The 25185-nt window shown below is 47.1% G+C and overlaps 1 protein-coding gene across 1 annotated transcript in view; it reads right to left on the minus strand.

Annotated features, from left to right (window-relative positions):
- Positions 1-3043: 3043 nt before the first annotated feature.
- Positions 3044-25185, minus strand: part of LOC146194882 (excitatory amino acid transporter-like) — a 32706-nt gene continuing 10564 nt past the window's right edge. The window contains exons 3-4 of the mRNA XM_084596657.1: positions 11274-11428; positions 3044-3161 (exon numbers count right to left, since the gene is read on the minus strand). Of these exons, the coding sequence (XP_084452783.1) occupies positions 3044-3161; positions 11274-11428 (273 nt within the window). The remainder of the gene's footprint in view (positions 3162-11273; positions 11429-25185) is intronic.

Here is a 25185-nt window from a genome sequence, read left to right on the forward strand (position 1 = left end):
CATTTTTCTCGCTGCTTTATAATGGATGTGTATTTTTTCGGTAAACGCATACTGATGTTTTTTTTATTCTCCTGAAGCAATTCTTCTGTTCTAGACAAGTTGTTCAGGAGAAACGTTGCTCTAGACCCCATTCAATTTCTCCTCTGACCCCACACTACAACAAAAAAAAAATATTTTTGCTTTGGCGGAGTAGTAAATAAACGAAAGCATAAAGAGCCCGCTAAGGGCTTTCCTCCATTAAAGCGTTATTAAGTTTTGTTGTTTAGTGGGGTTTAACGTCACAGAGCGACTAAGGGTATGAAACACGCCGCGGTGGAGGTAATCGGAAATTTCGACCACCTAAGGTTCTTAAAGTGCACAGACATCTCACAGTACACGGACGCCTTGCGTATCGCCTCCATCGAAAAGCTGCCGCCGAGGCAGGGATTCGATCCCCCTTCCTTGGACACGGTAGTCGAGCGCCGGAAGCACTGCGCCCTCCCGGAGGGGCGCGCTATTAAGTCGCGGTCACACTCGATCCCTCCTTCATACTTGGTCTGTCTGCAGTAGAGATCTTGTTACTCATTGTTGCATCAAGGTACGTGACTGTGCCGGTCACTTGATATATGGTCGTTAATGATCAAGTCATCTCTAAGCCTCGACTAAATTTATCGCTAGTGACCGGTGCGCATGGAAATCAAGTTTAGCAAGGGGTTCATGTGCATCATGAAATTATAATCATGACACGTTACGCAAACCCATTCCTACATCACTTGCATTGAATGGCATTTAGTACTCTGCATTTATCGCCTACCATTAGCGCTCGTGATCCCGGCCCACGCCTGCATCGTGTGTTTGCTGTTCGTTGTAGCTGAACAAGCGTGACGTTACATGCGTTGTTACGACACCAAGCGAAAGTGACTTCCCGAACCGGAACGAACTACACGATCTTAAGTCAGAGCACTGCAAGTCTTCACTGGAACTTATATCACGTAAACACCTAGAAAATGCGGCAACTCGGTTGAGCTAGCACCAGTAAACAATCCAGCTGTTGGATGCTTCCCACTTGGTTACGTCAGTGCGATTAGGTAACACCACTCAGTCTGTTGGCAATTTCACGTGTACGTGATGCCACGTTCGCTCGGTCAGTAAACTGGACACACTCGCACGGGTCGCATTGCGTCGGGCAGTGCGCTGCTCGCTTACTACACGAACGTCGCTTGAACTGTAAAAGCGGCACTTGAGGTTCCCTCAATCGATGACGCGCAGTTCTCGACTGGTGGTGATAATTTAGAAGGGAGCGTTGTAGAAATGGATTGTGATACTCAGCGCGCTTTAAGGTTTAAGCAACTATGGAAAGTCATTATACTACGTAAATCCATGTTGAAGGAAAATTGTTTGGGAAAGCTTTTTGCATCAAGGCATCAGTACTACAAGCCGTGTACCAGGTGTTAGGGTAGTAGTTCTGAATCAGGGTGGCGGCGAGCATCATTTTGCCTGGTAGCGAAATAATGAAGCAATATTTATCTACTTTCAACTTTTTTATACCTACACTTTCAGCTACTGGTCTTTTTTTCTGACGTCATACAGTTTCATCGGACCTCAGCAATACGTTACGGTAGGGGTCGGTCTTTTGTAAGTATTCCCACGCAGTGAAAATGATCCATCCGTGGTACCCACAGTGAAAAATGATCCATCCGTGGTACCCACCATTTCAATCCTCGCAGCTTGAAAAACCAATAACGCGCGTCTGGCAGGCGGTAGCTTGAAGGGGACATAGCCGGCCAGAGACTCGTCGTAGGTGCACATGCGACGCCTCGATTTCGCTTAACTCATAGACGTCGCAAAATTGTATAGAGAGCGGTCCCCTTTTTTAGCAAAAACAATAGTGTTCCTGTCATTTCCACACATGTATATAATGATAACATGTTGCGTGCTGCTGAAAGGTAACGCCCACACGTATATGTGATGCCCAAATCATTCATTCATCGCCAATAAATTTGTTTCTGTAAGGAAGAAGAAGATACAGCGCCGAAGCTAACGGCGATGAAGACGCCGATCAGCTGGCACGCGCACTGAGAGCTCGGACCGTCTTGTTCGGACGATATTGTGCCTCGCTCTACGATCGCCTTGTGTCACCGGTCGCCGTCGCCAGTCCTCCGAATAACTCCCAATAAACCCCTCTTCAAACCCTTTTTGGAACTGGAATGACTTGCCCACTTTCCAGTCTTGTGGTATAGCACCTGATGAAAGAGATTGTTGAAAAATATGAAACAGTATGTATGCTTCGTGGTTTTCAATACCTTGGCATTGATGCCGTCAGTACCTGCTCATGACGTTAGTTTTAATGAGTCTATAAGTTTTAAAATACCATTTCGTTCAAAACTGATAGCAGGCATTGGCAGGAAATCAAAGAAAGGGAAATTAAGGAGCTCACCGTCAGGTTCGTCGTTGAAGCCAGAACAGAAAGTTAAGTTCAGAACTTGCGCTTCGTCGTCTTTGTAGCTTTATTTTTTTTTTCCTAAATTTGGAAGTCCTTTTCGCCTAAGAAAATGCAGATACGCAATCGCACCCATACAGTACAGCGTATGTTTCACTGTAGATTTAGAGCTCTTTTCGCCACTTCGCAAATGACAGATCGAAAAAGCCCGGCACGCTCGCCAAGGAATACGAGTGCAACGCATACCCAGTGCAGTTTGGGTCTCACAGACTCCCCTTTTCGTCTCTCATAGACACGCCTGGGTGCCTGCTCTATTTGACTATAAACCAATATAAGCTCTAAGCTTATCTTAATTGATTTCTCTAAAAGTAAACAAAGCATAAGCGCACTGTAATACCAAGGAGACACACGTAGAGTACAAGCGCCGACTCGCGGCTGGTTTTTCTTTTGAATTCCATTTACGACCATATAATATTTACACAAATTCAGTTCATTTTACAAGAACTACACACACTGTTATTCGCAGTGTTGCTAACGATTGTACTCCATGTTCTAGGCGTTCTTAGTAGCCAAAACAACACCATGCTGAGTCCGTGTCCTTCGCGCGCAGTCTACGGGGCAAGCTCATCCTTCATCACTGCCGTACACGTCGTCTTCCGAGAGGTCTTCTTCCACACTGTCGTAACAAACTGTGGCGGCCACACAGCTTCCGTACATGTCAGCCATTGCGGTGAGCCACCCGCTGCACAGGAACAAGGAAATATAATGAGTATGGTCTATCTTATATGTCATGCACACTGTGCTATACTGTTCGGCAGTTGTACTGTCAAAGCGAGTAATTAAAGCACATCTGCCATTAGCTTCGATTTCAGCTCTTCCTTTACGTTGAGTAACAGTTTTCGGGCTTCCAGCTACGCAGAAATGTGTCCTATTGAGCCGCTGACGGCACACATACAAGCGTCGTGTTTGTAACCAGAGGTGGCGCCGCGATAGGCAGATATGTCGAGGTGTAAGCAAAAACGCAGCGTGCCTTCACAACACCAAGTTACACTGCTTTCAAAACCAACTGGCCCGTGTGAATATTAAGGCGGAAGCACTACTGGGCTCATGAGTGTGCGCAGAAAATGTAGGTCTGCGCAGTCGTTTACCCCTGCTAGTGCTTCAACGAATAAACATAGGAGACATAGGAGGAGGAAAAATGAAACTATATGTAGACTGCAGAGTAATTAGTTGAGTATAGCCAAAGATATCAAATTTGCGTCAAAAGCGCCAGACGTCGATATCGTAGTGGGCGTGAAAACAGCTCAGACGTCGAAATAGTACAAAAACGTCAAAATTAGGTTGAAGATGCCGTATTTCCATCGAATTAGATAAGGAACATTTAGTTGAGAGTAATTAATGCTTAAGATCACTGAAGGGTCTATATGTTGTGTCCTAGAACGGATAAACTTAGATGATGACCTCACATCCGGAGGAAAGACGTCAAGGCAGTGTGAGATATCACAAAATAAGAAAAAGCACCACATTTGTGTCCAAAAACATAGAAAAAGTCTCATTAAGCGTAATTAAAACTTAATATCACCGAAGGACTTATAATTGCGTTCTATTTCGGAATTGCATGTGTGGGCTGCAAATGAGGATGTGTTTTTTGCCAAAGTGTAACCTCCTACTATAACACCTACCAGCAATGTGGGGTAATTCTTGAATAAAGCATTTGGGTCAAAAACGAAAAAACTTGGATGGTAACGCCACTTACAAAAAGATATGGCAGCAATGTGACACCTCACAAGAAAGAGTAAAAACATTACTCTAAATATACCTAATTAGCACACAATCAATAATTAGAGACTAATCAGAACATATCAGCGGGAAAATGGTCACGAAAAAATAAAATGAGCACAAATGAAAACAGCCAAACAGAAAAGAAGCAAATAAGGGCAAGAGAAACGAATGAGGCCAACCGCGGCAAATGAGTACAGCGTCATATAAATGTTTTCCTCTTACCACACTATAAAAGGTACTTAAGTGCCTTCGACGAGTTTTGCGAACCCTGCACGTCTCTTGTGCTAAAAAAAGTTTGATTATGTCCAGACAGTAGTTCTGGAATTCTTTAGCCTACTCATCATATACAATTTCTAAGCACTTATCTTTTCCGGGGAAGCAACAGCGCAGCTATGGTGTGCGACTGCGCAGCGACTAAATAAATTAAATTAAAACAAGAAAACACCAGGTATGCGAGATTTCCTCAGTATTAGGGCCGATTCTTGGAGCGTGCAAAGAGGTGGACGATGTCATGAATGACTGGAAGCATCCCTTTCGTATGACGAACCTTTTGATAGGCTTCCTTCTTCTCCAAGCAAAGTCACTCAAGAAAACGTAGACAATTACAGGCAAAATATGCCGCATGTTTTCCTTTAGTAAGAAGAATTCGACCTGTTTGTTTATTGTATCTGCACCGATTGAGCTGCCAACTTGACTTCTTTTCTGCTTGATTCACATGTGATTCCTAGGTGGAGGTCTGCATCGATGATTTCAATTTGCTCTCTGAGTGTGTTCGTCAGGCTCTGAACGACCTTTGGGGAACAATATATTTCAGGTGGTCTGGGACATTGCACTCTGTGATTACGTCGAGATCCTAGTGAGGCTCACACGTAGTCATTTCCTGAAACTCGCTAAAGTGAAAACCGACAAATGCATGCTACTTCACAAGTGCGGTGCTGTTTCAGAAATATCACACTTACCGATGCGGTCTGACAACTCAAGGTTTTGGTGTTCTTTACTGTACGACCAAAGCTCGGGGAATGGTGCATGCAAACAGAATCTGACCGCGTGGCTTCTCTGCGTTTAAACTTCTTGAGTCGAAAGTGCAACAAAACGTGCACGAGTTGCAGGTGTTCGTTTTAGCGCTATTCGTCGCACCACCAAAGAGCAACACGATGATTAACAGCCGCAAACGAGTTGATCAGGTAAGACCAATTGCTGGGCTAGATGGTGCATTTCACAAAAAAAGGAAAGATTCCACAGCACTCGCTAATAAATAAGAATTCACAAAGAGACACAGAGAGCACAGGCGCTGACTCCAACTGGTCGCACTTCTTTTCGAAACGACAACAAAATGAAACTTCTTTGAAATGGCAAAAAAAAAGAATGAAACATTTTTATCCATGCACAAAAACAAATGCTTCGACGCCGCCGGCAAGGGTTGTATGTCCACGTTAGGCATTCCCTATCTAAACGAAATAAGAAGACGGCTTTCGCCACTAAATAGTGATACTGAGGTGTCCCTGATGCATTCCGATCCCAGCCTTTTGATATAAGAGGCCTTGAGCAACTCACGGGCAAGAGTCTCCATACTCCTGCTTAAAATCCTAATTTCTGTGAGCTTTCGTTCACACTTTGGTTTGAAATCGCACGATGGGCAGTGGGCGGGTAGATGTAAATTTGGACTATTTGTCATGTAACGCTTTTGCTCTCTAGCCCGATCATTCACCTCTGTCAAGTTATATGTCGGCCAAAATGGCCAACATGTGAATGATCGGGGTGCAGAGCACAAGCATTCAATGATAAACAGTTCGTTCAAAAATGTTCATTTTTTTATTCCATGCCTTAGAGGCTAATCTCTTGTACAGTGTAAAACAGCATATAGTGTTCTGTCCTGAAACAATCTGACCTGGAAGTAGCTTTGAAAAGCAAAACGGCAATGACATAAGAATGTCTCTTCAGGGCGCCTGCGCGTAAGATATTAAGCGGGGCGACGCATCAAACGTGGGTGTGATGACGTAGCGTGTTTCTACTGCATTCATCGGCTTGCAGTTGAAATTCTTCCCTCAGGGGCCTCCTCTGCGGATCATGTGGGACAGAGAACAGGAACTCGCACCGTTGCATTATCTGTGCTCACGTCACCGTGGTCAGGTTCCCAATCAGAATTCCTGTACGTACTGCGCTGTAGCACGTAAACCTTTCTGCTGGCCTGGTTGGTGTACAGCGAAAGTAAAGAAACTACGCAAAGAAACATGAACGACAGGAGAGGGCACAGACAAGCAGCCTGGTGTTTGGTTCTAGGAGATAATTTGGCCACGGAAATGAAATCTTGCAGTGTCGTTAACAGGAACACGCCCGTCAGATATGCCTCATCTAATATGTCAATCTAAAATTCATTTTTGGCCTCTGTATAAAATGTCATTCAATCGGACCAAATCTGTCATACATGAGGCGTTTCTCGTGATACTCGCCTAGTGATGGAATCTTGAGGAATCCGCTGTGCGGGTAATCGTTTGTAGTGGCCGTCTGAGGTGAAGTGATTCAGCTATCCCTGGAATTGAACATTCACGTCGTCGATAAGGCCGATGTGACATCTTGTCGTTTCCCTGTGTTTGTCCTCATGATGGCTTGGACCCACTAGAAGTTTTGGCAACTTTTTGTCCAGCTTACGTCAACCAATTTCCGCCCTGTCTGATTCGGTGCCCACCTTCTTTACCTTGGCAAATCGGTACTCACCGTTTTCTCGTTCCACGTCTAATGTCTGTACTAAAATGGGGCACATACCAAAACCTGCCACCTAAGAACTTTTCTCCTGCATCATAAGACGCTCTTTACTTTTAAGGCGAAACCTTTATGTCATCTACTTTAAGGTCACGTCGTCACGCACAGAGAAGCAGATACAGAAAAATGCAAACATCGAGTCAGTAGGAGGGTTCTCTGAAAGGGCGACGAAGCACCATCGTAGAGTTGAGCGCATTGTCCTGAGTGGCGACCACGGAGGGCGTTCAGGAACACGACAACAGCGACGTTGAGATCACGAGGTAAATGTCAGTGGTGCAGCGGGAGGACTCTACCACTGAAGTGAAATTCATATAGCGACGCCAGTAGAACGTTCTGCAAAAAGCGCTGCCCGCCTTGTACACGTCGCCGCGTGGCCTCTGAGCTCCCTTCAACATCGCTAGGGGTGACGACACAGCAGGCGCAAGTCGCATACGAAAAGACCGAGAAAGTACGCCACGGCGGAAAAGGCTAGAGTAGCTCGAAACGCCGCTTGTTGTCGTGACTACCATTGCGAGGCGGCGGCTATGAATGAACCTGTGGCAGCGGCCCGGCGACAGCAACTTGTGGTCCTAATAATAAGCAAGTGCCCTGGAACTCCCCTGCATGGATCACTGCCTTGTCGTGGCGGAGGGGCTTGCGAAACTCGATGAAGTCGTGAGCTCTGCTGTGTAGGGCGACCCAAGATAGACAGGTCACGGCAGAGAGTTCTGACAAAACGTGATTCACTGGAGAAGGTAATGGCAACCCACTCCAGTATTTCCTGCCAAGAAAACCCTATGGCCAGTCACAATACCATTAATGATATGGCGCCAGAAGATGAGCCCCCCAGGTTGGAAGGCGTCCCACATGTTACTGGGGACGAACAAAGGGCGCTTCCTAGTAGCTCCAGGACGAATGAAGCGGCTGGGCTAAAGCCAAAAGGACGCTCAGTTGTGGATGTGTCGGGAAGCGACTCGAAAGTCCGATGTAGCAAGGAGATATATCGCATAGCAACATGGAATGTAAGATCTATCACGCAAGGTAAACTGTATCTCTTCAAGCGAGAAATGGATAGATTGAACATTGATATCTTGGGTATCAGCGAGCTCAAGTGAACCGGAATGGGAGAATTTAACTCCGGCGACCATTATGTCTTTTATTGTGGGCACGAATCCAAGAGAAGGAATGGGGTCGCTCTCATAGTAAACAGAATAATGGGCAAAGCAGTGTTAGGGTACAACCCCAAAAACGACCGAATGATTTCACTTCGACTCCAAGGTCACCCTTTCAACATAACGGTTATCCAAGTCTATGCACCGACCACTACTGCTGAAAAAGCTGTCGTTGAGAGATTTTATAGGGACCTACAATGCCTTTAAACCGTACCCCATCATCAGACATCCTTTTTCTCATAGAAGACTGGAATGCTAAGGTCGGGGGTGAAGAAATATCCGGAATTATAGGCAAGTTCGGTCTTGGCGAGCCAAATGAAGCTGGGCAGAGGCTAGTAGAGTTTTGTCAAGAAAACAACCTGACCATAGCGAATACCCATTTTCAACAGCACAAGAGGCGACTGTACACATGGACTTCACCGGACGGTCTGTACAGGAATCAGATCGTTTATATTCTTTGCCGGCTGAGATGGAGAAGCGCTATACAAGCAGTAAAATACAGGCCTGGGGCCGATTGTGGCACCGATTATCAGCTTCTTGTTGCCAAAATTAAGCTTCGATTGAGGAAAACGCAGAAAACTAGAAGGCCTTTGAGGTATTATCTGGATCAAATTCCATTAGAATATGCTGTGGAAGTGAGGAATCGGTTTCAAGCATTAGATCTAGAAGACAGAGAGCCCGAAGAGATGTGGACTGATGTTCGTTATATAATACAAGAAGTTGCTACTAAAGTAGTTCCAAAGCAAAAGAAGTGCAAGAAAGCAAACTGGTTATCTGAAGAGGCTTTGCAAATAGCTGAGGAAAGGAGGATGGAAAAAGTTATGGGGGAAAGAGAAAGATACAAGGTTCTCAATGCGGATTTTCAGAAAATAGCAAGGAGAGATAAGAATGCCTTCCTGAACATACAGTGCCAAGCAGTTGAGGACAACAGCCAATTAAGGAACACAAGAGCTCTGTATAAGACAATCAAAGATATCAAAGGAAGCTTCTGTGCTAAGCTGGGCGTGATAAAGGACAAACGAGGCAAGGACCTCACTGAAGCCTCAGAGATAAAGAAGAGGTGGCAGGAATACACAAAAGCACTGTACAAGAAGGACCCGACTGTGCAAACCCAACATAAGACGGTTGTGATTACTGATCTCGAGCCGGGCATCCTGAAGAGTGAAGTTGAATGCGCCTTAGGCAGCCTTGCTAAGAACAAAGCTAGCGGAATTGATGGCACTCCAGCTGAGTTGCTTCAAAACCTCAACCATGACGCTGTTAACATTCTGCATACATTATGTCAGAAGATTTGGACAACCCTGCAGTGGCCATAGGATTGGAGGAGGTCAGTTTACATCCCCATTCCAAAGAAAGGCAGTGCCAAAGATTGTTCCAGCTACCGCACGATTGCGCTTATTTCGCATGCTAGCAATGTGATGTTGAAATTCCTCCAAGGTAGGCTGCAGCAGAATGTAGATCGGGAGCTTCCGGACGTGCAAGCTGGGTTTCGCAAGGGCAGAGCAACTAGAGACTAAATTGCCAACCTTCGCTGGATCATGGAAAGCGCTTGACTGTGTAGATCACAGGAGATTGTGGCAAGCTCTCCAAGAGATGGGAGTTCCAATTCACCTCATCTGTCTCCTCATGAACCTGTATGAAGGGCAAGAGGCCACAGTCAGAACTGGGCATGGTCTTACTGATTGGTTTCCGAGTGAGAAAGGAGGAAGGCAAGGCTGCATACTGTCGCCCTGCCTATTTAACCTATATGCAGAGCGCATCATGAGGAAGGCCGGTCTGGACGAGTCTTCAGCTGGAGTGAAGATTGCTGAAAAACGTATCAACAACCTTAGATATGCGGATGATACCACTTTAATAGCAGAAAGTGAAGTGGAACTCAAGAGACTTCTGATGCGTGTACAAGAAGAGAGTGAGAAGTTTGGGCTTAAACTGAACATTAAAAAGACAAAGATCATGGCGTCTTGCCCTATCAAGTCCTGGAGCATCAATGGACAAGAAGTGGAAGCTGTGACAGATTTTCTCTTCTTGGGCTCCAAGATTACCTCGGAAGGAGACTGCAGCCATGAAATTAGGAGACGCCTGCTTCTAGGAAAGAGAGCAATGATTAGCCTTGACCGTCTATTAAAGAGCAGAGACATTAGTCTGCCAACCAAGATCCGTATAACTCGTGCTATGGTATTTCCAGTTGTGATGTATGGATGCTAGAGTTGGACTGTGAAAAAGGCTGACCGCCGAAGAATTGACGCGTTTGAATTGTGGTGCTGGCGAAGACTCTCGAGAGTTCCTTGGACTGCGAGAAGATCAAATCAGTCGATATTGTCGTCCAGAAACCCTGACTGCTCATTGGAGGGTTAAATTCTAAAGTTAAAGCTCAGCTACTTTGGTCATCTGATGAGAAGAGAGGAGTCGCTGGAGAAAGATTTGATGTTGGGAAAGGTTGAGGGTCGCCGGAGAAGGGGTAGGCAGCGAACGCGATGGTTAGATGGCATCCTCGAGGCACTGCAGATGAAGTTATGTGATGTTAGGAATATGGTGAGAGACCGGAAAGCGTGGCGTGACATGGTCCGTAGGGTCACGAAGAGTAGGACACGACTGAACCACTGAACTGAACTGAACTTCCCTGGAACTGCAGAAACGGTGGATAGAGAGGCTGCTGCAGCACATGCAAGACGAGCTGCTTGACTAGGCTAACGTCTAACTGGGCTTTCGCCTGCACATTCTGCTCTAGCATCCCCCGTAATATTTATTTTCAGTTTTCTCTCCCGCGCTTTCATGGACTACTGTCACACACTACAATCTAAATCGGCAATTTCATGTTTGTGTATACAATGGTAGCCAGGATAATATGATGTGGTTTATTTCAAAGGTAATTGCCGTTTAGATCGTTAAAGAGAATTATTGCTCAAACTTTGGCTTGATGCTATGACTAACAACCCTAGATGCTGAGCGCAAAAACTACAGATTAACCTAAAAACCTCACTGATTTTAATACTAGACAGAAGAAAGCAGTGGCTTCTTGTATTGGGAATCTTGTCTGAAAAAGCTTCAATGACTATCGTTCAATGGAAATATTTGTACAATGTGTGTTTCATCACGATTGTTTAAAGTTTCTCAATTATGAGGGAACTTTAAAGCAATAGAGAAAGGCCGTGTGTACGCACAGGACTGACTGCGCTGTGTGAATGATGGGGTCCCCCAGTCCGGCTTCTCCTCCAAGCAGCACAGTGACCAGGGCAGGTGAAACGCCTGCATCGGTGAGGCTGGCCACGACGGCATTAGCACCGGTGCCCACAAGGTCCCAGCCCTCGATCTTCGCCTGCGATCCATGGTTTTAAAAGAACACAGCTACACCAAAACAAAATGATCGAGGCTTTCACGTTCGCATTAGCAAAGTCGATGCAATTTTTCCCGCGGCTTAACTCAAGGTATGCTATGTTTATTCCACAGAGTTTAACATACCAAAGCGACATCGACTACGGCAAGTGCCGAAGTGCAACGCTCCGGGAAATGTCGACCACCTGGGTTTCCTTGACGTTCACTGGCAACCATGCAGCTAATCACTAAACTATGGCAACCATGGAGCAAATACTGAATTATTGAGTATAAACCAGCAACTAAAATTATCATCAAAGTATTTGGGAAAGCCATCTCATCATATTGATGTATTGATGTATCATACATCATCATATTGAGGTATTCAAGAATGCCACCTCGTCCTCGAAAGTAATCACGAACATATTATCCGGTGGTAGATCAAGAGATTTTTTTTTTTTCAGTAAGCAAGCTGAATGGTTTGATGGGCTACACGGTCCTCGAGAAGCTTGACAGGCCCAAGAGACTACTACATGAAAATAACACTCAAAAAGAAGGCAAGCCACAGAATACAGCACCACCAATCATTAAACCGTAAGTTAGTAAAAAGATCAAAGCATGAAATTTACATTGGGCATAAAAAGGGAAAAAAGCATCCAAACATATAGTAATGACATCTTAAATCCGCAAACACAGAAAACTGAAAATATGAAATTCACATTAGACATAACAAAGGAAAACATTAATAGTTCCATCCTAAAAGAGTGAACACAAACAGGACAAGATAATTTTTACTGCTCGAAGGTTGTAAGCCACCTTTTGGAGCTTGTATAAAGTGTAGATTCATCGAGTTTTCCATACATCTAGATTTTTTGTGGATATATTTGTGTTTCGGCGCTGTAAACTTGCCAATGGGGAATTGTAGTTCTTTGATATGTTTATACCTATACACTCTAAGCAAAATGCACCCTACGATAAACACGGGCACATGTCCGTGGTACGACGAAAAACCCACACTTATTACATTACATAGGCCTGTCAAAACATAAACGTGGTCCCCAATATACGCAACCCAAGTGCGGTGCAATGGTAGACTCTGCTGTCCAGCGACCGCTGCGAAGACCTTTCGCGAGAGTATACACGCATCGGTTGAAATGCACAAATTGAAGACCACGGTGCCAGACTGGATTTCAAGAGTCGAACCACTATGCGAGCTGAAGGAATTTTAACTTGACAAAGGCAACTCGTATGAGTTTGCCGGCTTCTGTATTAACAGTGTCATGCTTGTGGCAACCGTTCTGCTGTGAGCATTCTGTTTGTAGCGCGTTTTTGTTGGTTTTGTTTTGTGTTGGTGATGACCGGCAATAAAGAAAAAAAAACCAGCAAGGTCTGGTACAGTAAGGTCGACGGGCGGCAGGGGTCAGCGGAGCCCTGGACTGAGGGCAACCGACCATTGGTTATAAGTGGACAAGGCCGACGGAAAAGACTCCTGGAAATGCAACAAGGAGACAGCTCTGAAGACGCCCCAAAAAACCGCCGAAAAATAACATAGGGCTAAATAATGTTTTCAAGCGAAACGATTCACTGGGCTATTCAACACGGGTCTGGCGCACGCTTAATTACAATTAGCCACAGCTACGTATGCGCGAACTCGCCGAGTTACGTTATTAGGAGAGGCGCAAGTGTTCGAAGCGAAAAGCTTCACTACGAGGGTCAAAGCCGAGCTTCGCGTATGCCGTATGCCGTGACGTCACAGCCAAAACCAACTGTGCAGCCCCCTCAACAAGCTATGCCGGCGTTGCCTCAAGAGGTGTGCGACTCCTCCTCATTAAAAAAAAGTAGTATCCATCCGGGAATCAAACCTCCATTCCTTGGATCCACTGCCGAGCGCTTTACTGCTGCGCCACGCCGCGGGTTGTGAAGCGCTGCTCATAATTTCGCTTGTGTACCGAGAGGATGATAGCAGGATTCCACGCGTGACAGATACTGCGATTGGCGCGCAGTTTGAAAGTACCAAATACTAAATCAGTTAAGTCACTCAATTAGGATGACGTCAAGGATGTGACGTCACCCATCTGCTGTCAGCTATAAGGCCAAGCTGGAACGAGTGCGCTCTAACGTCGCCGAGCGGGGCTTCTTGCCTTCCGCGAGTGACAGATGCTGCCCCTTTCTTTTCCTGTAAACACATTATAGAACGCCGGTGAGCTCAGACGCGCTCGACATGGAAGCCAAGGAGAGTTTAGCTGCTGACGAACGGCGCAGAAGACTGCAGAAATAAACTTCTTCTCATCCCGATGTAGTCACTGCTTTTCGCTGCGTATATCAGGCATAGCAGAGCTAAGCCGTGTTTAATTTTTTTTTCCTTTCTTCCTAAGGATCACTTCCTTCTTCCTACAGTCGCAACCACGGAGTAAAAAACTGATTAATTGATTTATAGGAAGGAAAATGCGCGGTAACTGTCTCACTTTTTTTTCTGTGGACACCTCAACCACGCCGTAAATAATTGGGTTCACAGGAAGGGAAAGGCGCAGTATCTGTCACACTTGCCGCTGCGGACACCTGAACCGCGCCGTAGGGTGGGAGAGGAAGGTGGGAGTGAAAGTGGACAGAGAGAAAGAGGAGCCGTAGTGGAGGGCTACGGAGTAATTTCGACCACCTGGGGATCTTTAACGTGCGCTGACATCGCACAGCACACGGACACCTCTTCGTTTCACCTCCATCGAAACGCAGCCGCCGAGGTCGGGTTCGAGCCCGGGTACTTCGGCACAGTAGTCGGGCGTCTTACCACTGTACCACCCCGGCGGGGCTGTAAAATAAGACAGGAGCGCCAAATTTAGCACGTGAAAGTGCTGTAAGATATATAAATGAATCCCGCCACAACGAATACCGCCACAACGAAATTTCCGCGACAACGAATAATTTTTTATTCCCCGCGAGTATCCTATAAGAATTAATGGCCTAAATTTCTCTGCACAACGAACCATTTTTGCAGAGCGTTTCCGCTTCAACGAAATTTTCGCGTTCAAAATCGAAACCGAAACTAGTTTTATTGGCGAGAAGTCCAAGTCAAATCCAAAGCCACATTAAGCATGAAATCACGTGATTGCAGTTCCGCCATTTTGGCTTTGTGTCATGGTCGCGTTGTTCACTCGCTGCCTTTCTCTTCGACAACGACGAGTTTTCATCCGCAGGACACGATGGCAACGCAAGTGAAAAAACGCAAAACTCTTTCCCTTGAGCAAAAAGCTCAAATAATCGCCCAAGCAGAAAGCGGAAGGAAGAAAGCGGCAATTGCTGAAGACTTCGGAATTCCTGCAAGTTCGCTGTCAACGATTCTAGGCAATAAGGACAGCGTGAGAATGGCACTTGCTTCAGGCACATCCTCGAAGCACAAAAAGGTGACGCGGCCCCTCCATGAAGAGTTGGACAAAGCAGTGCCTGCGTGGTTTGTGGAAGCACGAGCCAGCAACGTCCCCCTGTCCGGAAGCATCGTCCAGCAGAAAGCCTTGAACTATGCATGCCTACTTGGCATTGATGATTTTAAAGCCAGCATTGGCTGGCTAAACCGTTTCAAGGCCCGCCATAACATCGTTGGAAAAGTGTTGTGCGGCGAGTCAATGTCAGCAGACGTGGACGGAGCAGCTGCTTGGAAGGCGAGTAACATGGCCGGAATTTTAAGCAACTTCGCGCCTGCAGACATTTACAACGCCGACGAGACCGGGCTATTCTACGAGATGTTGCCGGCTAGGACGCTCGACTTCAAGGGGCAGCGCTGTCACGGCGGCAAACACAGCAAAAAACGCATCACAGTGCTGCTTTGCACAAACATGGATGGCTCGGACAAGCGTCCGCCGTTAGTCATAGGCAAAAGTGCCAAGCCGCGCTGTTTTAAGGGAACTCGTAGCCTACCTGTGCAGTACAAGGCGAACAACAAGTCATGGATGACCCGCGCTATTTTCACCGAGTGGATGATGGCATTCGACCGCGACATGAAGCGGCAGGGCCGTAAAGTTTGCTTGCTTTTGGACAATTGTTCAGCGCATCACTCCGACGAAGTCAAGCTCACTAACACGGAGCTGAGGTTTTTCCCTCCCAATTGCACGTCTGTCTTACAGCCTCTCGATCAGGGCGTGATTCTTAGCCTGAAGGGCGCTTACCGCGGGAGGTTAATTCAGCGGCTGCTTTTTAACACTGAAACCGGCCGAGACACGAAGGTGGACTTGTACGTGGCACTGCAGATTATGTCTGCTGCCTGGAGCACACTGGGGCGCTCAGTAATTGTGAACTGTTTCAGGCACGCCGGATTTGCCGAAGGTCGACCCGTACACTCTGCTGGCCTAACACCAGGCGTTACAGACGACGACGAAGAGGCGTCACCGGCTCCGGGGATCGCGGCCGCCTGGAAAACGCTGGGAGAAATAGGAACCGTGCCGCCTAATCTCGAGCTCGACGAATACATCGGCGCTGACGCTTGTGTTGTTGTTCACGAAGATGTGAGTGATGAGCAGATCATAAAAGCTGCCCGGAATGATAAGGACTCTTCCGATGAAGAAGACGACGACGTACAGGAAGCGCCGGCTGCGGCAACCGCCGTACAGGTGATGGACGCTTTTGATGTCATCAGGAATTTCGTTGCTGTCCGAGACGACGATGTTGCAATGGGTTTGCTGACCGAGTGCGAAAATCGCGTGACGGCGTTGCTCGCCGTGAAGCGTAAGCAAACCAAGCTTACAGATTTTTGGCATTAAACGCCTTTGCTGCTGCTTGGGCAATTCTTTCTGCGTTTCACGTCAAATTTTTGCGATAACGAAGTTCCGCGAGAACGAATTTTTTTTCGTGCACCGTGAATTTCGTTATAGCGGGATTCAACTGTAGTGGCTGCACAGCAACTATAGTTCCGCATAAAGAAAGCAACAAAATTCCCATAAAGAAAGGTGTTAGGCAAGGAGACACAATATCCCCAGTACTATTCACAGCTTGCTTAGAGGAAGGTTGGTTTGTGGGGTTTAACGTCCCAAAGCGACTCAGGCTATGAGAGACGCCGTAGTGGAGGACTCCGGAAATTTCGACCACCTGGGGTTCTTTAACGTGCGCTGACATCGCACAGCACACGGGCACCTTGCTTTTCGCCTCCATCGAAAAGCTGCCGCCGAGGCCGGGAGTCAATCCCGCGTCCTTGGGAACAGTAGTCGAGCGCCGTAACCACTGCGCCACCCCGGCGGGGTATTGCTTAGAGGAAGTATTCAGACTTGGAATGGGAGCAGTTAGTGATAAGGGTAGATGGAGAATACCTCATTAATCTGCGATTTGCTGATGACATTGCCTTGCTAAGGAAATTGGGGGATGAACTGCAAATAATAATTGATAACCTAGACAGGAAATGTAGAAAGGTAGGCTTGAAAATCAATATGCAGACGACTAAGGTAATGTTCAACAGCCTTAGGAAGAAACAGCAGTTTACATAGGTAGCGAAGTACTGGAAGTAGTAGGCAATTATGTCCACTTAGGACAGGTAGTAACCGCAGATCCGGACCATGAAAAGGAAATAAGAAGAATAAGATCGGGATGGAGCGCATTTGGCAAGCACTCGCAGATTATGACTAACAGCTTACTGGTATCGCTCAAGAGGAAAGTATACAACAGTTGCATCTTGCCTGTACTCACCTATGGGGCTGAAACGTGGAGGCTAACCAAGAGAGTTCTACTTAAGTTGAGGACAACCCAGAGGGTTATGGAACGAAACATGGTAAGGGTAACATTAAGAGATAGAAAGCGTGCAGAGTGGGTCAGAGAAATAACTCAAGTTACCGACATTCTAGTGGAAATTAAGAAGAAGAAATGGACATGGGCAGGACATGTAGTGCGAAGAGAGGATAACCGATGGCGTACGAGATCACCCCTGTGCATCCACCGCGACAGTCCTCTATGCCACGCACCGAGATTGTTCACGTCGCCCGAATGAAGCCGTACTACACCTGCAGTAGTTCGACCTAGTGCGCACCGGGACTGTGCTTTTCGGGGGGGGGGGGGGGGGGGGGTTAGTGTGACATATATGCCCTGCCTCGCTGGATGTTGAAGAAGACACCGATCAGCAACAGTGACATAGAAGAAGACGAAGTGATAGCAACGGTTGCTGCTACGAGAAGTTGGTGCTCGTCGGGACATTCACACGTCTTCAGCTGTTGTGTTCCTTGCCACGTATCAATATATACTTGGACGAGCGGTTGGAAGCAGCTATTACTTCCTCTGCCTGTGTCGGGCCAGCAGCTCTGAATGTGAGCCCAGACTACATATACAACACAATGCATACAGACAAGAGGTAGTGCGGGTGCCCAAATTATGGCGCCGCGCCCCACTACCCCACCCTCTCCCCACGAAAATGGATAGAGCCGTTAGTACAGCAGGTATCAGTGGCGTTTAAAATTGATTTACAGGATAGAAAGGGCGCAGTATCTGTCACGGACACATGTACCGCGCAGTAACGGAAGGGAGGAAGGTGGGAGTGAAAGACGAGAGGGAGATAGAGGTTCCGTAGTGGAGGGCTACGATCCAACGCGCTCGCCTCATTGCACTTTAGTGGTCCAAAGTGCCCTCTAGAATTTTACAGAACTGCGTTCAGTTTACATTCAGTTGGGTACGTCTACCCTTAGTATCCTGTAGTTTGCCTCCCATCGCTAGCCTCTTGTCGGCATTCGTTGCAGTGCTATATATAATTATAATTGGTTTACAGAAACGAAAAGGCGCCGTATCCAGCACACTCTCCGACAAGTGTGAGTTTGGGCGGTACACCATCGCTCCTGTCGCGTGGCGTTCCTTGGCGCTCGTTCAAGTGTGGCACTGCAGATGGCTGGGACGCGTACCGCATAGGCCAATCAGAGCGCTTCAAAAACGGGGCCCACTATGTCCACGACAGCATGAGCCATTAAACGATTTCGCCTTAAAATGCACGGGCCTGCTACTGGCTCTGTAGCTGAGCCACCTTCGCTGCGTCGTGCGCACACAAGAGAAAATTATAGGATACGAAGGATAGCTACAGAGCCAGTAGCAGGCCCGTGCATTTTCTTTTCCTTCTTCCTACAGCCACAAGTGAGACAGTTACCGCGCCTTTCCCTTCTTATAAATCAATCAGTTTCTATGAAGAATGCCGCGTGCGAGAATGTCTTGTCAGCTAGTAGCGCAGGCCAGTATGGCCATTTACATCCTTCTACCCTTACAAGACGTTATGTCCGTTCACGCTTACATCGTTCTTCCCTTGTTTTGTGGAGCACATATTGACGCGAAACTAATGGCGGCACCGAATTATTTAATTGGATACCTGATACCCTCAATATACCACGCATTTGTCCCCCCGTAATGCGCTAACAACTCTTATTACAGAGCATGGCAGATTTCTTTTTTATTTTAAAAAAGTACGTCTATCCTCCTCCTCACTTTGGTCCTGTGGCAAGATATGTAATGACGTCCGTCACTACTTCCAAGACTGCTCCTTACTGCTCCTTTTGTTTCTCGTCTAAAGTCTTTTTGCTCATCAGATATTACAACTTCTCAATACCCGACGCTGCTTCGGAATCCTGTCGCTTGTGCAATTTTAATTCAAATGGTTCGGTTTACTTTTCCACATATCTCCTCTGAAAGGTTACCTATGTTGTTTTCTTTTTCTCTTTATTTATGTCCTAATTCATTATATATATATATATATATATATATATATATATATATATATATATATATATATTGTGAGCCTTCCGTGGATGTTCTTTATTTGTACATGTCAATCTTCCTCTTTCATTTGTACATACCATCATCATCGTCCCGCGGCGCCGGCTCCGGCACGCGCCTGGGTTTTGTCATCGGATTAAAACGCTAGACAAGGCAACGCTGGCCTTGCCGCGACGACCTTGCAGTCTCAACCTAGCCTTCTTTCACAAGTGGTGGAGGTCAAATTCGATCTGCTTGCTGCCTTGGGCCCTGCCTCTCGCTGGAGCTACGTTCCGGTCGCCGTTTGGCAACTGCCACCATAATCATGTCCACCGAAAGCAATCCCGACCCGGCCGGATCCTCTACCTCGGCTGCACCGACGCCTCCGACTCTGCCCACACGTCAACGTGACCCGCCGCTGTTCGCTGGTCGTCGCGACAAAGACGTCGATGACTGGCTCGACACATATGAACGCTGCAGTGCCTATAACCGGTGGAACGATGCTTTAAAACTCCTCAAAGTTTCGTTCTATCTCATTGAGGTCGCCAGAAACTGGTTCATTAATCGCGAACCCCACACTACTAACTAGAACACTTTCAAACAGCAGTTCCGACCCGGCAGTTCGGACTGAGATCGCGAGAAACAAGCTCGCTTCCCGCCTTCAAGGTCCCAATGAATTATATGCGTCTTACATAGAGGCTGTTCTTGCACTTCGTCGGCGCATTAGTCCCGCCATGACAGAACCTGAACGTGTGCACCACATCTTAAAAGGGATCAATTCTATGGCTTATCATACCTTAGTGGCACAGAATCCTTCAAGTGTTGATTCAATTATAACGACCTGTCAACACCTTGACCAGCTGCAGTCCTCTCGATTACCATGGAAGAATGAGGCATATACCCTTGACTTTCTCCAAGGCTCCAAATATTTCTCGAACTTGGACCTCCGCTCAGGTTATTGGCGAATACCTATGCACGAGGACAACAAAGAAAAAACCGCTTTCGCAACACCCGATGGCTTTTACGCATTTAATGTTATGCCTTTCGGACTTTGTAACGCACCAGCGACATTTGAAAGAATGATCGATACTGTGCTTCGTGGCCTAAAATGGAGAACCTGTTTGTGTTACTTGGACGACATTGTTGTCTTTTCGGCAACCTTTAATGACCATCTCAAGCGCCTGAATGAAGTCCTCACCTGTCTCGCTTCGGCAGGCCTTCAGCTCAACACCAAGAAGTGCCACTTTGCACAGAAGGAAATTAGAATATTGGGACATCTGGTCAGCCATGACGGCATTCGCCCAGATCCTGAAAAAATCATCGCGGTCTTGAACGCTCGTCCACAACGGACTACAGATTTGCGCAGTTTCCTCGGCCTCGCGTCTTATTTCAGGCGTTTTATAAGGCATTTTGCAACTATTGCTGCGCCACTTCATGAGCTACTTAAAGCACGCAGCCCTTTCGTGTGGACTGAACAGTGCGAAACTGCTTTTAATGACCTAAAGCACGCCCTCACATCAGATCCTGTTCTTGGCCACTTCAGTGACAGCGCTCAAACTATCCTGCACACCGATTCCAGTGGTCACTGTCTTGGCGCTGTACTTCTGCAGCGTGATGCAACATCGCGTGAGAAAGTGATTGCCTTTGCCAGTCGGACTCTGACTCCAGCTGAGGAAAACTACACCATTACCGAGCAGGAGTGTCTTGCCGTCGTCTGGGCTGTCCAAACATTTCGCCCTTACCTATACGGTCGGCACTTCACAGTTGTGACCGACCACCATGCTCTATGTTGGTTGCCTTCCCTCAAAAATTTGACAGGCTGAGTTGGCCACTGGATTCTACGCCTGCAAGAATACCATTTCGACGTCACTTATAAATCTGGTTGCCAACACCAAAAAGCCGACGCTCTCTTTCGCTGTCCCCTTTCGGAATCAACTTGCTGTTTTTCTTCTCAATGCATTTCCACCTCTGACCAGAGCCGACCATCTCTTTGCCCGACGTATATCACAACCGTTTGTTTTGACGACGCTGAGAACAAGCACGCTCTCCGCTCGCAGCAATTAGCCGATGCCTCCTGCCGTCCTATCATCGACCGCCTTATCGGCGCTTCGAGCCCACCCAATGCTAGGCTTCGCCGACAGCTTCGCAATTTCAAGCTCGAAGATGGCATCCTACTCCGCTACGTGTATTGCCCTGATGGAACTCGCTGGATCCCAGTCGTGCCGCGTGTGCTTCGCCCACGTATACTGGCGGATCTTCACGATGAGGCTACTGCAGGTCACCTTGGTTTGGACAAAACCTACGACCGCGTGAGAAAGCGATTCTTTTGGCCTGGCTTATCTTCCACCGTTGCCAAATACGTCGCATCCTGCCCTCTGTGGCAACGTCGCAAACGGCTGACTTCTTCACCCGCTGGCCTTCTACAACCTCTTCCTTGTCCCGCCACGCCGTTCGACGTAGTCGGCATCGACTTATATGGTCCCCTACCTCTCTCTGATGAGGGTAACCATTGGATTATAACAGCTGTCGACCACCTCACACGCTACGCTGAGACAGCACCTGTACCGACTGGTTCCGCTGAATAAGTAGCAAATTTCTTTTTGCGATCAATTGGATTGCGTCATGGCGCTCCTCTGGTGCTCCTAAGTGACCGCGGGACGGCCTTCTTATCGAAAGTCGCTGCCGAAGTTCTTCACGTGTCATCCACCCTTCATAAGACAGCCTCAAGCTACCATCCCCAGACTAACGGTCTGACTGAGCGATTTCATCGCGCCTTGCCAGACGTGATATCCATGTACATCACACGAGATCATCGAAATGGGGACACTATTCTACCATTCGTCACATTCGCCTATAACACAGCAGTACAGCGGACTACCGGTTATTCTCCCTTTTTCCTCGTTTATGGCCGTCCTCCCACTACAATTCTCGACGCTTCCTTCTTCTCTACGCCCGACTACTCCACATCAGTGCCTACTCATTTTTTATCTCGTGTGGCCAGATGCCGTCATCTTGCCCGCCTCAACACGGCAGCGTGCCAGGAAGACCGCAAGACTCGCTATGATTCTATACATCGAGTGGTCTCTTTTTGTCCTGGCGACGAAGTACTGCTTTATACACCATTGCGCACCCCTGGCCTTAGTGACAAATTCCACCACCGCTACATAGGTCCCTATGAGGTCATAAGCCAAACTTCCCCAGTGAACTACAAAGTGACGTCTGTTGATCCCCCAGCTGATCGACGCCGCCGTGGAACTGAAATTGTTCATGTGTCTTGCTTGAAACCGTTTGTGCGCCGCGATGCATCGCTTAGTTAGGAGCGGCCAGGCTGGCCGCTTCCGACCCCCCGGGCAGATTGTGTGAGCCTTCTGTGGATGTTCTTTAATTTGTACATGCCATGATCTTCCTCTTTCATTTGTACATACCATCATCATCGTCCCACAGCGCCGGCTCCGGCACGCGCGTGGCTTTTATCATCGGATTAAAACGCTAGACAAGGCATCGCTGGCCTTGCCGTCACGACCTTCCGTCTTAACCTTGCCTTCTTTCACAATATCTATATATATATGTATATAATATATTTCGAAACAGGCGTTCCAGTTATGTACGTAATTATTTAAATTTGCTTTCCTTTTCTTTTTCCTCTAATATTTTCTTTCAATCCATTGTTTTTCTTCTCAAGCATCCTTTATTTCTTTTTTTTCTGGCTGCCTTATTACTTGGGTGCTTTTTTGACCTGTGTCTTGTGGCGTGCACGCAGCTGCTGCCAACAGTCCATCCTTGGCTTTACAAGCACCAGTGGATTTCCGTTATATCCTGTACTTGAGACTGGGGATGAGGGACTCCTCGGAGTATCCTGCCGACCCCCAACCACGCTCTGTACAGAAGAGGAAGATTGTTCTTTCTTTCAGCATGTCTGATTCGGACACGCCCACTTGAAGGCTCGGAGGCGCCTATCGCTGTAGTGCGCAGGTCCTTTATGCCTACTGGATCACGTTTCTACGTGTCCATCGGTATTTCGTCGTGGCGTGCCCTTCGATGCCGCCAACTCTCCATCTTCGTTTACAAGCACCAGCGGACGACCTGCTGATCCTGTGCTTGAGCCTGACGGTGGTGGGGGCGAGGGTCTCGTCGGAGGCTCCTGAAGACCCCCCTACCACGCTCTGCACAGGGGAGGGCTCCGTGCTCCTGTATTGAGCAGAGTGCTTAAGACATGCCTTTCAGTTTTCTGCCCGTGACTGCAGTCACTCTTGCTTACAGAGCCAGGTCCACATGGGCAGCATGCATACTGCTATGAAATGAGCGGAGTTATTTTTTTTCTCTTATCCCTCTGTGATATGATTTTTTTATTTTACCCTTCCTGCATGCGGTGGTTGTCAGACGAGTCCGGGATAGTGGTGCAGTAGTTTTTTTTATGTATTTTCCTCCATTGTTTCTCGTGCCCTTGCATTTTGCGGTTAAAATAATCTGGTTTAGCGACGGACGTCTTTTCGCATGAGACTAGATTTAATAGCGTTTTTCTCTTAATGTTTTGTCTACGTTTTACAATACTTTCTCATCCCCTCCCTCTTGTCCGTGGTGTCGGCATTTTCTCAACTTTTTTTATACTTCTGCTCTTTAATTTAGAATTTTTCTCTGTTTGTGAATTTGTGCACCCACGAATAAAATGCCGTAGGAGACTGCAATTCTCTATTGTTCACCCGATTTTTATTTCATCACTGGGGACTGTCCTGTTTACTCTTCTACCTCAGTCTCCCTTTTTCTTATGTTTTCGGTTTTGTACGTCTGCCTCCCTCTGCGTACGTTGTTTGTCATTTTGTATGAATGTTGTTTTGCTGCTGTTCCTTTCTTTTCTGGTTCCTGTTTTTGTTTCATTTGCAGGTCTGGATGCTACCTTCTGGTTTTTTATTTTTATTCTTCTTAAGCCAGCGGGGACCACCTTGCAACATGGACCTCATTTTTGTGTGCTTTTTTATATCTTTTTTCGCTTTAAAAAAAACTTTTTTTTTATCTCGAGCTTCTGCTCCTTTTTATTTATTTTTAATTGGTTTTAAGCCTGACAAAGCTTTTGCTGGTCCGGGCTCCCTCTCCTTTTTTTTTTCAGTTTGAGAGGACGAATAAAATGGTAAAATTGGCACTAGACTTTGATTGCGACTCATCACGTCGCAATCAACGTACTCGACGGAGAATTGACCGTATCGCCCCTATCAAGCGCTATCGTCCTTGTGGATTGCAAAAGAAGTCGAAATCGCTGAAGGGGTCATCGAAGGAAACACCCAGTTGTTACTGGATAGAGGACTTGACATCTCAGGAAGCGTCGCCCATTCCCGGAATGGACAAGCTCAGGTTCTGGTAACAAACTTCACCAAGGAATTCCGGCATCCCAAAAAGAGAAAAACGGTCGCTTTCCTCGACGAATTAGGAGAAAACAGCGATGTCGTCGCCCTCTCCGATGAGCCCGCGAATGACCAAACTGACCAAGACCGCCATCCCAAGTTCAATATTATACTAGTACTACCCCTAATTAGGAAAAGCAAGATACAGGCCATTCTTCAAAATAACAGCTATAAGAGGGTGGTTTATTGAGGTACTCGGACTGGCAGATCAGCGACAGTGAGCACAGTCAGGTCCAGCACGCGCAGCGATCACGGTGCCACTGAGTGGAACGTTCCCCGTGCACTTCTTCTTCTTCACAATTACCCGCGGGACGAAGAGGAGCCATCCTGGTGACTTACGGCTTGAACAAGACGGCACGGTCGTAATAGGGTTTAAGGCGCTGGACGTGAACAATCCCGCGTCCGCGCAGGCGCAAATCATGAGACGGCGAGAGAGAGAGAGAGATATTTTAATGGCAACAGGAGATGTCGTAAGAGGTTCCACCACATAATTACCCGGAGAAGTGCTCTCCAGAGCACGGTATGGGCCCATGGTATTTAGAAAGAAATTTCGAGGACAGTCAGAGTATTGGAAGTTATCCATAGCCACACAAGAGCGCCAGATGAGAAGTCCGGTGTCGAGTGTTGATTGTCATGGTTGGATTTATGGCGGTACTGGGTGTTAGCC

This window comes from Amblyomma maculatum, chromosome 3, assembly GCF_055883805.1.
Source record: "Amblyomma maculatum isolate TAMU_Amacu chromosome 3, ASM5588380v1, whole genome shotgun sequence".
NCBI classification, from domain to species: Eukaryota; Metazoa; Arthropoda; class Arachnida; order Ixodida; family Ixodidae; genus Amblyomma; species Amblyomma maculatum.